This window comes from Chaetodon auriga, chromosome 20 (genome assembly GCF_051107435.1).
Source record: "Chaetodon auriga isolate fChaAug3 chromosome 20, fChaAug3.hap1, whole genome shotgun sequence".
Classification (NCBI taxonomy): Eukaryota; Metazoa; Chordata; class Actinopteri; order Chaetodontiformes; family Chaetodontidae; genus Chaetodon; species Chaetodon auriga.
In genome coordinates, this window is record NC_135093.1 from 12,426,821 (window position 1) to 12,439,903 (window position 13,083).

General features: G+C 42.4%; 3 protein-coding genes across 5 annotated transcripts; 1 reads left to right on the plus strand and 2 right to left on the minus strand.

Annotated features, from left to right (window-relative positions):
- Positions 1-332: 332 nt before the first annotated feature.
- On the minus strand, positions 333-5,064 carry LOC143339061 (tubby protein homolog). 2 transcript variants are annotated; one of them, XM_076760061.1, is made up of 12 exons: positions 4,849-5,064; positions 3,716-3,875; positions 3,369-3,599; positions 3,124-3,258; positions 2,814-2,972; positions 2,571-2,731; positions 2,296-2,457; positions 2,069-2,181; positions 1,427-1,541; positions 1,235-1,333; positions 965-1,136; positions 333-814 (listed from the first exon to the last, which is right to left on the minus strand). In XM_076760061.1, the coding sequence occupies exons 1-12, from the start codon at positions 4,888-4,890 to the stop codon at positions 681-683; spliced, it is 1,683 nt and encodes a 560-aa protein (XP_076616176.1). In that variant the 5' UTR covers positions 4,891-5,064; the 3' UTR covers positions 333-680. The 2 variants fall into 2 exon arrangements, with proteins under 2 accessions (XP_076616176.1, XP_076616175.1); XM_076760060.1 differs by having other exon boundaries at positions 2,547-2,731.
- Positions 5,065-7,135: 2,071 nt separating this feature from the next.
- cfap119 (cilia and flagella associated protein 119) lies at positions 7,136-9,408 on the plus strand. Its single transcript, XM_076760719.1, has 10 exons — positions 7,136-7,164; positions 7,284-7,334; positions 7,475-7,509; positions 7,627-7,692; positions 7,789-7,952; positions 8,135-8,205; positions 8,300-8,416; positions 8,542-8,620; positions 8,984-9,088; positions 9,179-9,408. Exons 2-10 carry the CDS (start codon positions 7,317-7,319, stop codon positions 9,331-9,333), a joined length of 810 nt encoding a protein of 269 aa, XP_076616834.1. The 5' UTR covers positions 7,136-7,164; positions 7,284-7,316; the 3' UTR covers positions 9,334-9,408.
- phkg2 (phosphorylase kinase, gamma 2 (testis)) lies at positions 9,366-12,926 on the minus strand. Of its 2 annotated transcripts, XM_076760717.1 has the most exons (11): positions 12,899-12,926; positions 12,709-12,803; positions 12,317-12,428; positions 12,048-12,223; positions 11,894-11,948; positions 11,718-11,783; positions 11,153-11,316; positions 10,965-11,055; positions 10,703-10,856; positions 10,492-10,617; positions 9,366-10,370 (listed from the first exon to the last, which is right to left on the minus strand). In XM_076760717.1, the coding sequence occupies exons 3-11, from the start codon at positions 12,409-12,411 to the stop codon at positions 10,125-10,127; spliced, it is 1,173 nt and encodes a 390-aa protein (XP_076616832.1). In that variant the 5' UTR covers positions 12,412-12,428; positions 12,709-12,803; positions 12,899-12,926; the 3' UTR covers positions 9,366-10,124. The 2 variants fall into 2 exon arrangements, with proteins under 2 accessions (XP_076616832.1, XP_076616831.1); XM_076760716.1 differs by lacking the exon at positions 12,899-12,926 and having other exon boundaries at positions 12,709-12,892.
- Positions 12,927-13,083: the final 157 nt, after the last annotated feature.

Genomic DNA, 13,083 nt, shown 5'->3' on the forward strand with positions numbered 1-13,083 from the left:
TTGAGATCAGCAATAAAACTTTATATCGTGCAACAGCAGGAACTTTTTGCATTTTCGTGACATCTGATACGAGTGTTTTTCTCACTTTTTTTAGTACTTTGATAAAAATGTTTCCTTCTGTGTGATAAAGCAGCCAGAGATACGACCTCTGGGGGGGGAAGCAGCTTGTAATCTGACTGCTGAAGATGTGAGGGCATGATTGCAGAAACATAAAGTGTCAGGTTGAGTTTTTGGAAAAATCTACTGAGATTAAGATAAGAAGTGAAGACGCTGAAGTGCGTGCAGCAGTGGCACCTTTCTGTTTCAAATAAAGAACCAGTCACAGACATGCGCACCTTGTATCATCATCATTTAATATTTCACCGGTCGTGTTTACACAGTTGCCTTCAATATTTTAATTGCATGAGTTCTTTACACATCTGGCAAATAGAAAAAGAGAGACCGTTGATTTAGCTTGTACTAACTTTGATTCCACCTCAATATAAAATCAGTGGTAAAATAATACTGGACCTATAAAACAAGTCTAAATCTGTGGCATTTTTTTCCCCCATATTTGGTGCATAGAATGCACCAGGTTACAAAACATGAAAAATGACCCTGTGGCAAATTCTGGGTATTATTTTAGCTTAAACTGTAAGTGTCAGGGATCTAATTAAGAACCTGAGGCACACCAGCATGGGTCACTCACAGGCCAGTTTGCCATCAAAGGAGGACAGGGTGATGGCAAAGGCTTGCAGGGCACACATGGGGAAACTGTAATCCATGGAGAAGACGTCCTCTGCCACACGGCCAAACTGCATCACTATGTAATCCTCTGCAAAAGACATCAGCGGGGGGTGGGGGGGGGTGGGGGTGGGGGGGGCAGAGAGGAAGAGAAGAGAGGTGATAGATGAGGTTGACCTGCTAAATAAAACTGAGCCGTTTTTGTGATGTTCAGTAATAGAAGGAGAGAGACACATCTTACCGTTGTCAGGGTGGATGATCTGGAAGTTCTTGACGGAGGCCTGGGTGACGCGTCCGTGGAAGTTAAGCACGTACGACTGGGTCTGCTCATTCCAGCTCGGGGATTTGTTCACCAGCGTCACCAGTTTGTCTGTGTTGCTGTTTGCATGACGCACCAGTAGAGTCTCAAGCTCCTATCATGAGGCAAAAAATGTCACTTCCTCTGGCATATTCCACACTTAACTGACATCCTTACAAGTTTTAGGAAGTGAGGATTATTCTTTAAATTTACGTTTTTGGGACGAATGGACACTCTCTCGTCGTTCTCCAGCATGCCGGGGATGATCACTGTCATTTTCCTGGGACCCTTGAATCCCAGCACATTGGTCTCCTGGAACATGAAAGCCAGTTGTATGAGAGGTTCTTATCTCTTGATATGCCGTGTTCAGTGGGTGCTGAGAGTACAGAGTAAGTTCAGACTCACGTAGCAAATTGCTGCCAGCTCTTGCCGCACGGACTCACACTCCTTGATGAAAGGCTTTTTCTCTGGGTTTTCACCTCCATCATAGACGGTGAACTTTGTACCCAGAACGTTGGACCTGAAACAAGTGAGTCAGGGATGTGATTTGAAATCTTCTGTGGGAAATGAAAATGTCAGGTTTGTCCCAATTACAAATGTAAGTTAAACCTGTGAATCCAGTGCTTTGATTTAAAATAGAAATCTAGAAAGCAATTTAATTATTTTAATTACAGCAACACTTTCATTCATAGAGCCTATTCACAGCAGACATTTTTACGTGGCGTGACAGGAGAAGCACAGGTGTGACTGATAACATTAACAATAGCTCTGTTCCATGTGGGCTCACCAGTTGCCTTTACCACAGCGCACTCAAACCCAGAGCCCTGAGACTGGGACAACTAAATGGAATGCAGCTTTTACTAAAGCCCAGGCTGCAGAGCCACTTGTTTGTCGTGAGGACAATGCATTTTGATTATTATCTAAGGAATTTTGAAAGTAGATAAAAGATAGAGAATTGACTAAAAATTGGAGCCTTAAAGTTCATTGTCACAAAACTGAATCAGACCAAAATGATTTGGCTTTGGCAGAAATAAACCAGACTCATACCTTAGTTTTCCTATGTAGCAGTTTGTGTCTCTGGACAGATTTGTGGGGTCAGTGGAGATGAGATAGTTGGATGTTTTGCACTTCTTCCGCTTTCTGCCCGCCATTAGAAACACCTTGGTGATGGCACAATGAAAAAACAACAGACAGTGAGGAGAACATAGAAAAAAAACTCAAAAAAACAGAAGCACATTATGAAGACTGGATCCGAATGTTGCAGAAGCACCAACCCTCTTGCCATCCTCCTTCTCCATGTGGAGGTAGTACGTCGGGTAAATGCCCTTCTCCATGCCTCTCCTGTCCCTGGTGACCCTACACTGGATGGTCACGTCTCTGGGGGCCGGACGCAGGGCAAACTTCTCCAGATCCTCCACCGACATTGGAGATGTTGACTGAAACGAGACAGAGCGACAAAGGTTTCACCACCGGTCATTCCTTCAATGCTGTCTGTGACGAATCAAAATAAGTCTGCTTTTTGTACACCAAACAGCTCGTGATGTCCCACTCTGTCATTCGAGTCACTGCCTGAGGATGAACCCTCCCTGTAGTTGGAGTTAAGGGAAGCCAGGCTCGGTGTAGTTTTCTCTGCTTTGTTTGTCTTTTTCTCCTTCTTCTCCTTTTCCTGGAGGTCCTCGTCTTTGCTCTCATCACTGATTTGGCACCTGGCTGTGGAGATGACACACGATATTATGCTTCGCAACAACCTTTCAGTATCGTTCATCACGACACCGACCAGATTATCGCTCACATGTGTCGAGCTGTTTTTTCCTCTTCGGTGACTGAGGCACGGGCTTCTTGGACCCGTCGTCCTCTTCATCTTCACTTTCATCCCGTTTGTTCCTCTTTGGACTTGCCTCCTCCACCACTGGCTCTGCCTCCTGGGTTGAAGCCTCTGGTAAGTGCTTCTCTGCAAAAGAGGAAACACTTACATGTAGTAAAGTTCTTAAATATAGAATTATATGCACAAACTGAAATGCTGGATTAATTTTAAATCTTGACGGTGAGTCGGTGAAAATGTTTTTTCCACTGACGGATGATGAACTGAATACTGATTTTACTTTTGCGCTCTTGTTTGGTCGTCTTGTTTGCTTTCTGTGGCTCCTCAGATTCTTTCACTTTGTCTTTCTTCTTAGTTTTTTTCTCCTTTTTCTCTTTGTCTTTTTCCTTCTCCGTCTCGTCATTCTGTTCCATCTCTGAAAAAGCAATCATTTATTAGAGCAAAGCCTTAATTAGCGTGCATGAGAACACAGAACATCCACAGTGACACATTCACGTTAGAATAAAATTCTCCGCATATTCTCACGTTTGGCTTTGTCTTTTTTCAGGTCTTTCTTCTTTGTCTTTTTTTCTTCCACCTGGAGGTCGTTCTCCACCTCTTCCTTCGCCTCAGGCTCTTTGTCAATCTCCAAGTTCATTTTCTTGGGAGTAGCAGGCTTCTCTGAAGACATCTCATCTAACGTCGTGCTCGCTGTCATGTCATATTCGCCCAGTGTGATCTCATCCAATGGGTTATCATGGGCATGTTCAACTTGATCTCCAGGAAAAACACACAAAAAGAACTTGTATTTAATAATATTTAGGAAACTGAACATAACTCCACCATACATTTTCTATAAAAACAGTCTTCAGTTCAGTTATTCTAGTACTAACCACTCAGGGAAGTGCTGCTCAGGGATTGGCTGATCAACAGTGGCGTTTCATCAGAGCGTGCAGCTTTGTGCTTCCTGTTCTTTTGGCGAGCATCCCGATTGGCTACCACCATTTGGGAATCAGCCCTCTTCTTTTGCTGCTTTTTCATCAAAAGGATTCGCTGTGGGAAAATTGAGTATTAGGCCGTAAAATTCAAACTGTTCACGTACATCGACACACAAAGTTCATACAATGAATACAACTACACAGAAATTAGTGCTTCTCATCTCTTTATAGTCATTTAAATATAACAAAAACTGGTGAAAAACTGTTCTTAATGGGAAATTTTCTTACTGTCAGTGCGTGATCTTTCCACTTTCAGTGCTTATATTACATTTGGACATTTCATCACATTTGAAGGTATTACTGCTTTTTAAATGCATATAATGCCAACTAAACTCAGTTGACCATAAGCTAAACACCATGGGTATTATGAGCCATCATTTTATTCTATTATTTAACAAAGAAAGGAACCAGATAATTGAGATATGTATCTGTAACAATTTATATTGGCTGTAGTATTTTATTAAGTTCTAGATAGTGATTGTCCTTTGTGGATTGAACTGTGTTTACTACTTCTACAACTATTAGTATTCATTTAGGATTTGTACTATTAGGTTTCCACAGCTGCTATTAGTATTAGTGCTTCTGCTACTGATTGGTGCAGATATTATTGCGCTGATCATGCTGGGTTAAGATATTTCTGTATTACTTCACCGGCAGCAGCTCACATCCTGTAAAGAGTAAACACCTCTGTGCCACAGATGAGCTGTGGCTTCACACAGCAGGTGGTTCTCACAGGTAGCCATGACCTCATGAGACTCAGGAAAGCTTTATTTCTTTCTCTGGCTCACTTTTAACCACTTGTTAACCAATGAATAGGCTGCCATCCATCCGCTGTCAGCACAGGCTGTGATCACCATCCTATATATATGCTTTGGTAGAGGAAAAGGGCCAAAATCCACTCTATCGGCTTGAAAGTGACATCTCATTTCAAGTCATCTGAAGTGCATTTCAATCAAATCACGCCAAAACATATCTGTGCTAATTCATACGTAAATTACGTCAAACGCTACCAATCCTTGTTTCTTTACCTGGTTGTCCAGCTTCTGTTGTCGTATATCGGGGTCGTCCATGTCTGAGAAGAAGACTCTGCTAATTACAAAGTAATCAGTAGATAATTAAGGATACTTAATAAACAACAGGTGAAATCCAGCATCAAGGTTCAGCATGAGATGGGTGTTTCCAAAATAAAAGCGCAAATAAATATGGGAGCGGGTGTTTGAGAGTGCCACCCTGCTCCATCTGACAGTCTGTCCACCTGCATGCAGCAGAAGGCAAAGTGGATTAAAGGGGGATAATGTTCTTAAACTGCACTGCACAGCTCAGTCAGTATGGACAAGCAGTCTCGGGGGCAAGGCGAGCTGCCCATGGCTGCTTTATGGAGATGCTAAGGCCTAATGTTGGCGCTGAAACGTGAGACAGGAGAGAGGAAGGTGATGCCCCGCTCCTGTCAATCCATTTACTTCAACTCAGCAGTCCGCATCACTTACCCAGGCGTGAACTGGCAAACACGGAAGTCGCAGCAGTCACCGCAAATTGCCCCAAAGCTTCAGAGTGAGGCCCAACCTGGCTCACAGGGCTGCACCGACACACAACAGCGCACTTAAAGATGCGCAAAACGGCCCAGAAAACGCAAAGGAGAGCGGACGATGGCTGCTGGCGGGACGGACGCTCAGGCAGGTTTATCCCGCTGCCATGGATACAGCCGCCATGCAGCTGCGATGGAGGAGAGCCGTGGCATTCAAATGAACCAGCAACTCTGTGTCCCCAGTGAAAACAGCAGTTCATATCTGTAATAGGGGTTTATCTGGGACGGAGAGCTTGTCTTTGTTTACGTTTGCACTGTTTTCATACCGTTTTAGTGCGCTCACGCTAGTTTACAGGACGGATTTTTTCCAAACTAATTATAGCCTGGCTGGTTATGTGTTTTTGTATAGTTGTTTTAGTATTGAGAGTTTTGTGACGCACTATAAATAAGTTCACTTTACTTACAGTACTTTTTGTCCTTTGGCCAGACTTAATACCCGAAGTTAAGTGAAGTACGGTTGCAGTTAATAGTTAATGTAGTCCAGGCTGATAATAGTAGTGAAACTGTTGCCAAGTTATAGTTGCTGGCAGTGGCTGGGACATTGTAATACTGACGTGTATTTCGACTCACAAATAAAACAAAATAGAAATAAATATCTATGAGTAAAGGTGACTTGCCATAAATAATCATTATTTCACATGATTTTTATTCCTTGCACAAAATTTCATTTAATCGGGGTTTATATATGTATATTATTACAGTTTTTGTCATTATTTACTTTTTAAATACATTTATATTTTATTGTTTCATTCTCAAATAAACTTTGTACAGGTATAATATTATGTTATTAGGGTGTTGTTGTGTACATCAGCGGTCCCCAACCACCGGGCCATTTGGTCCTGGGAGACGCACAGAGAGACTGATTTTTTTTTTTTTTTTTTTAATTTTATTTATTTTTTTTGATCATCAGAGTCTGAAAGAAGTTTTATTTTGAAAATCAGGTGCATCCGCCTGTGCCTATGTACACATTTCAAACACACACGCACACTAATAATAATAATAACAAGTTACAGGAAGTCAATGCAGAGCAGCAACAAGGGCCGGGATCCAGACACGGGATACACACACTCACTAATGATAATAATAATGGTAATAACAGCTGGGTCGAGTCAGCTTGAATTAAAGGCATGAATCAGTTTTTCTGCATCCGACCCGGTACCGATCCGGGAAAATCCCGGGAAAGTTCCGGGTCGGTCCCGGATCGGATCCGGGTAGTTACTGGGTCGGATCCCGGGACCGACCGACCCGACCCGAATAATAATAATAACCACCCGGCCGGGATCAGTTCCGGAATCTGTGAGTAATGAGTAAATAACAAACGTCTTCGGAGAGCTTCTTCGGAAAGGGGAAAAGGCCAAATGATAGGAGAGAAGAAGAAGAGCCACCAACTTCCAAGAAAAAGAAAGCTTCATTTAAGAGCAGCAGTGGTGCTTAAAATGCAGGTGTATCGCTTCAGGTGAATCTCACGCACCAAGCCCGCTCTGCGTAATATGTGGCTGTGGTTTGTTTTTATTCGTTTCTGTGCCGGTCCAGCAAATCAATATATTACGTGAAACCGGTCCGTGGCGCAAAAAGGGTCGGGGATCGCTGCTGCACACGATTCTGTAGCCCTCTCTAAACCGGAAAAAGAAAAAAAGAAAAAAGAGAAAAAAAAAGAAAAGAAAAAAAAAAAAAAGGGGGGGGGTATAACGTTGCTAGGATACAGCGAGGGAGGCAAACAGGAAGTGATGGAGCTTCATTGACGCTTGTTTTATTGAAGGTAAGGTTTCGACACACGCTCTTATGGCAAACATAAACTGATAACTTAAAACTTTAAAACTACAAAATCAGCATTTGACAGGTTGTGAAGTGTTTTCATGACGCACTTTTGTTTTTCAGTTTGCTCAATATATAATTCGGCTACAGAAAAAAATGGATGCGAAAATAAAGGTGTGCAAGTTTCGTTTGATTCACAACAGATGTTTGGTTCACTTTACTGCCTGCTCGATTGACTTCTTTCGATTTTTAATCATACAACTATTCTCTGCTGCTCTATAATGTTTTGCATTTAACATTGTTTTATTCTGCAGCTACCACAGCCTCTGAAAGCTAAAGTGATGCTATGGTGAGAGCTGTGCTTATAATCCAGATTATGTTCAGTTTGATTGCTTGTTGCTTAATTTACCGCTTGCATGACTGACCATCATGTCTAAACCTGAATCCATCCCCTGGGTGTTTTCAGGACAGATGTGAGTTACCATGACATGGAGGAGATCGACAGAATGCAGTCCGTTCGTGACCTGGAGAGGTTTCTGCCCCTGTTTATGACCAGAAATCTGTCTACTTATACGCAATCAGTCACACACTGACATAGTTCTGTGTCACACTTTCTCCTCTGTGACAGCGCTTTATGCAGTGTGTTTGCGCTTGACCTCCCTGAACCAAAAAGAGGAGTTGTGCTGGAGCTCTATGTGCAGACTGTGCTTTTCAGCAGAGAGCGCAGCTTCAGAAAGGAACAAACCTCTGCTCTCCTGTCCATTGTCAGGTCCGTCCATGAGGCAAACATAGGTAAGTTAAGTCACAATATTGTTGGTACTATTAGTGATATTACCAGTATCATTGCCATGTCAATATTTAGATAGTAACACAAAATAAAGTATCCTGTTAAATATTACAGATTCATTTGTTAAGATGATGCTTTCAAATGTTCCTTATTTGTGTGGAATGTGTTTGAAACTCCTTTCTTGCAGAGACTCCACTCAACAACATAGAACAGTGTTTCAAATACTGCAAGGAGCTACTTCTCTGTCACTCAGTCCGGGTCTGTAAAACAACTACAAGTCTCTTTTACTCATTTTAACACCCGTACATTTTCATTAATGTCTTGTTTGTCTGTGTCTGTGTGCCCACTGCAGCGACCTCCCTTTAGTATCAACCTCTTCAGCTCTGATGAGGTGACCTGTATCTTAAATTACATCTACAACAGTTATGTGAGACACTACAAACTCTACAAGTATATTTTCACTCCGCAGGTAAGAATTGGAAATGAGTTATTCTGCACAAATTGTTTCAAGCAAGTTCTGCTGTCATTAATTTTTGACTTTAGTCCTGTGGAAATGCATCTGGAGAGACAAATTAGGTATTATTTTTTTCACAGGTAAAACTTGATTTGTCTTTGACTTACTCTGGGATTCCAGACCAGGATGAACCTACTATGGAGGATTCTTATGCTCCAGGTAATAATTACAGGGTATCAGCAGTTTCCTAGGTAGCAAGAAGAGGGTTTAAAAGATTTTCAAAACTTCTGTCATGCTTCCTAAGGCTGAATAAGATCAGAAATGTAAGAAACAGGCTGATCAATATAGCATAGCATGTGGAAGAGTAAGAAAAAGCAAAGATGTTTAATGTTAAAAGACACTGAATTCATGACATCCTTGTAATGTAAGTGCCTCAAATCTAAGAACCCACGAACATAAAAATGACTTCAACCTCCTTACACTTAATATGTTCAATTCCAAATGGAGAACAAAACATTCTTGATATTTTAGAGGACCTTGGACCAGATTTATTCATACTTTCAAGTACTTTTCTTGCACCAGATGTTGAAAATGTGATGGAAAAAGAAGTGGAGGCAGTGCCAAAGACCGGCAGTTCTCCTCAAACACAGGAAGCGTCCATCGCAGAGCCAGAGGGACCCACACTCGGTAAGATAACACATCATAAAAGGACGGTGCAGAAATGAGTCAAATGCACCCACATGGTGTATTGTACCTGCTTCATTTCCTCACTTTCAGGTTCCAAATCTGAACTGAAGGCACTGATCGAGAGGGAGATCAGAGAGCAGATGACGCACATGTCTGGACAACTAGATCAGCGAATGAGAGACATGGCCAATCAGGACAGCAGAGCAGTAGAACCTCCACTGCTCAACCACAAGGCCAAAAAATAATGGATTCCAAATAAGCACTCACACAAAAGAAGTCAATTAAAACTGAAACATTACTTTTATTAGCAATAAAACCTTTTTTCTTCTCATACAGTACAATGTATACCTGCATTTGTACAATTACTGTACATTTCTCAGGCAGGCACTTTCAGGAAAAGTGCCACGTGTTAAACTGAAGAATGAACTGAGAGGGGAATGGTGTTGGTTAGTTTCGATAGGGAATACAGTCACAGATGTCTTCACAGTTATTGTACGTGAGTTTCCTACTGAGGAATGTCTGCATGCATGATACCTACAAGACTCTCTACCAAAATCCCTCTGGTACTGGTTTGTAACACCGGAATATCCGTCTTTACATACATAATTATCTATTAAATAATTAATCACAGTGGTTTGACGTTAACTTCAGCCATGAGGTGCTTCGAAATGCATTGTCTCCTATAACTGATTATCAACAAGTAAAATCCTAAACGTACATAACATACCGATTTGCGATGTGTTTTATCAAACGATTGTGCAACGTGTCCTCTACTGCGAAGTGGCACTGCAAACATGATGACCTGGCAAAACAAGTTTCAGACAGCCACAGACAAAGGGCAGATAAGGAACATTAAGTCGTGCATGCTTATCTTTGACTCGCAGAACCACGGTGCGCATTAAGGCATACAAACATCCCAGTCCCTGAATTCTCCATTCTCTTAAAATTAAACACAAAAAGACAAACGCTGACATGACGACACGCGCAAACGTTTAAATACAAAAAAATCACCGTGGTTCGGAATGAGGTTGACCTTTTATGTTTCAAAGTCCTCCAGGCCCAGCAGCATGATCTTAGCTGTGTTCTGAAAGAGGGCGGCTCGGTTCTGCTGCTCGCCTTTCTTCACCCAGTGCCCGTAGATGCGGAAGGCGCAGCCGTCGATGAGTTTGCGGACACCTCGAAGGGAGTAGGGATCTCTGGCCAGCACCTCCCGAGTCAGCGGCCGGGCCCTGCGGTAACGGCTGTACATCCTGATACAGGCCAGCACGCTGACGATCAACACCTGAGGGCGCAGGACAGGACAGCAGACCAGAGTTGAGATTTTTTTTTTTTTTTTTCAAGGCTTAAAATTTGAAATCAACTGCAGTAAAAGAAAACAAAAATCTAAATAAAATTTGACTCACCCTGAATGTCTTTCTGGGACTGAAGAGCCGCACGTCCTCCTTCTGGTACAGCCTGAAGAAGGGATGTGCTAAGGCTTGCTCAGCAGTGAGACGGACAGCTGGGTCCACCACCAGAAGCCTGGATATCTGAGGAGCACAACCATTGTAAAAAGCTTTAAGGTATTTTGCTACATAACAATACGAAACTGAACGTTCAGACAATCCGTCTTACCAGGTCTTTCACAGTGTCAGACCTGTCATCCCACTCCGGGGAGCTGAACTGATAGCGACCCTCCATGATCATCCTCAGCATTAGCATCTGTTTGCGATGCCAGAACGGCGGCGAGCCGGCCAGTAAAGTGAAAAGGATCACTCCACACGCCCAGCTTTCAAATATCAAAACAGCCAAGAATCAGAACTAAAACTCAGGACGTCAGCCAAGGTCGTGCAATGTAAATGTACGCTGATATAAATGTTAACAAAAGGAGCCTTACAGATCGACCTCTTTGCCATAGCCTGTGTGCGTTTCATCCATCGAACATTTCAGTATTTCAGGGGCCAAATAACCAGGTGTCCCACAAAGCTCTGATTAGAACAAAAGAGAAAATAGATCACTTTTAACCTCTGTCTATATATATGTAACACTTTCAGTTCATCATGTGTTTCATTTTATACTCAGTACCTCTAAGTTTCTCTCCAGGCTGTAGCTGCACTGAGAAACCAAAGTCAGACAGCTTGATGTGTCCCTGATCATCCAGGAGAATATTCTCAGGTTTTAAGTCCCGGTGGACGATGTTGAGGGAGTGGAGGTACTGCACGGCCTCCAGCAGAGCTCGCATCATACTCCTTGTAGTGCAATGAGTTTCACAAAATGCAGTCATTAGTTCATTTAGTTTCAAACCATGTGAGCTAAGTAATCCATCACAGCGGACATCACAGTGCCTTTGGCCTTTGTCAAAGTGTAGTTTTTTTGACATTTCTGGTTGTTTTGAAAAGTTTTCTAGGGTGGTGCATTCATGTACCTGATGTAATCTCTACACTGGCCATGCAGAGATGTTCAGCAGATAACTATGAAGTCAACATTTGTCTGTGTCGTGCTTGTTCAAAGACTGGAAAGTAACTCAGCTTATATATCATTGAACCAGAAAACCAGAGTATATTTGGGAAAAGGTCCTGCAGAAATGTAAATGATATACAATTTGGCATATGAGTGGTGACTGACTTAGCGTGTTGATGCTGGAGCTCACCTGGTTTCCTTCTCACTCAAAGTAACTTTTTCTGTGAGGTAGTCAAACAGCTCTCCTCGCCTCATGCTGTGAATGAAAACGAGATCGATACCAATGATTTCATGAATATTAACAATCACATTTTAAGGAGGAATTATAGGGACAATGGCATTGTAGCTATTTGGTGTAATACTCACAGATCAAACACCAAAAATATGAAGGTTGTGGACTCATAGGAATCAATGAGAGTAACTAAGGGGAAAAAAACACAACACGTTTCAACACTTGTGAATCTCCAAGAGCAGAAAATGAAAGTGTCTTGCGGTCCAAAAGAGGAGAAGTCCAACGTACTGATTGAGGAGTGTCCCTTCACCATGTTGAGGACTTGGATCTCCTTCAGCGTGGAGGTTTTCACCTCCTCCAGCTGCTGGGCGGTCATCTTCTCCGCTGTGATCTCAATAATCTTCACTGCCAGCTCCTGAGCCGTGTGTCTGTGCACACACCTGCGCACCACACTGCTCACCCCCCTGAGAAACCATTGATACGGAATACAGAATTTTTATTCCCATCATCCCAGTACACGACTGAGATTACATTTCAGGTTATTATACTGGACCCACCTGCCAATAACCTCCTTGGGGTCATATTTCTGGTAGAACTCCTTGGCCCCCACCCAGTCTGGTAATTCATCTCCAACAACTATGTCTTTGGTCATGGTGACAGCACATGAATCTATAACAAAAACAAACTGTAAGTCTCACTTTGTAATGGTGCTGATTGATTTGTAACAGGAACTACTGAGCTGCCTCCTAGCAAGGAAACGTTTTGAATTGCTTCAGATTCATTAAAGTTAGCAGACACTCTCGGGACTTGCTTGCTACATACAGGTCTCTTTTCTCTCTACTGTTATTTAGAAGTATGCCCTTGATCCATCATGACAGTTAGCTAGCTGCGTCCTCGTTTTGGCCTTGCTGCAGCAGCAGGTTCAGTGACCGTACAGGAAGCTACTCACCATGTATGCAATCAAACGACAAGAGGGAGACGTCGAATGAGGAATCACTATAATAAAGCCATCTCAGGGACGAGGAATCTATCTGAAAGCCATTACTGTGTGCGATTAAGCAGAGACAATATCAAAGTTATTTACAGATAATGTTAATATCCGCTGGCTAGCATCTGAGCACTGTTTACATTCTACTCACATTCCTCGAAACTGCCTGTACCCTGTTGTTACAGAGTGTGATACTACTGCCCCCGTGAGGCCGGAGTGAAAACTGCAGCGTGACTGGTTAAAAAAAAATATATACATGTTTTTTTTTGTTCAGGGTTCTTTTCGAAGCATTACAAATACGTCCAATTGACTACACTTTAAGACAAGTTATCCCAA

Coding starts and splice junctions, on each gene's coding strand:
- LOC143339061 (XM_076760060.1), bottom strand. CDS start 4,890: ATGGACGACCCCGATATACGACAACAGAAGCTGGACAACCAG. Junction 3,259..3,368: donor GAAAAAAGACAAAGCCAAAC/GTGAGAATATGC, acceptor TTGCTTTTTCAG/AGATGGAACAGAATGACGAG. Junction 2,458..2,546: donor GACATCACGAGCTGTTTGGT/GTACAAAAAGCA, acceptor GTCTCGTTTCAG/TCAACATCTCCAATGTCGGT.
- cfap119 (XM_076760719.1), top strand. Junction 7,510..7,626: donor AAAGCTAAAGTGATGCTATG/GTGAGAGCTGTG, acceptor GGGTGTTTTCAG/GACAGATGTGAGTTACCATG. Junction 7,693..7,788: donor TCCGTTCGTGACCTGGAGAG/GTTTCTGCCCCT, acceptor CCTCTGTGACAG/CGCTTTATGCAGTGTGTTTG.
- phkg2 (XM_076760717.1), bottom strand. CDS start 12,411: ATGACCAAAGACATAGTTGTTGGAGATGAATTACCAGACTGGGTGGGG. Junction 11,056..11,152: donor GCCTGGAGAGAAACTTAGAG/GTACTGAGTATA, acceptor TGTTCTAATCAG/AGCTTTGTGGGACACCTGGT. Junction 10,371..10,491: donor GTCCCAGAAAGACATTCAGG/GTGAGTCAAATT, acceptor CTGCGCCCTCAG/GTGTTGATCGTCAGCGTGCT.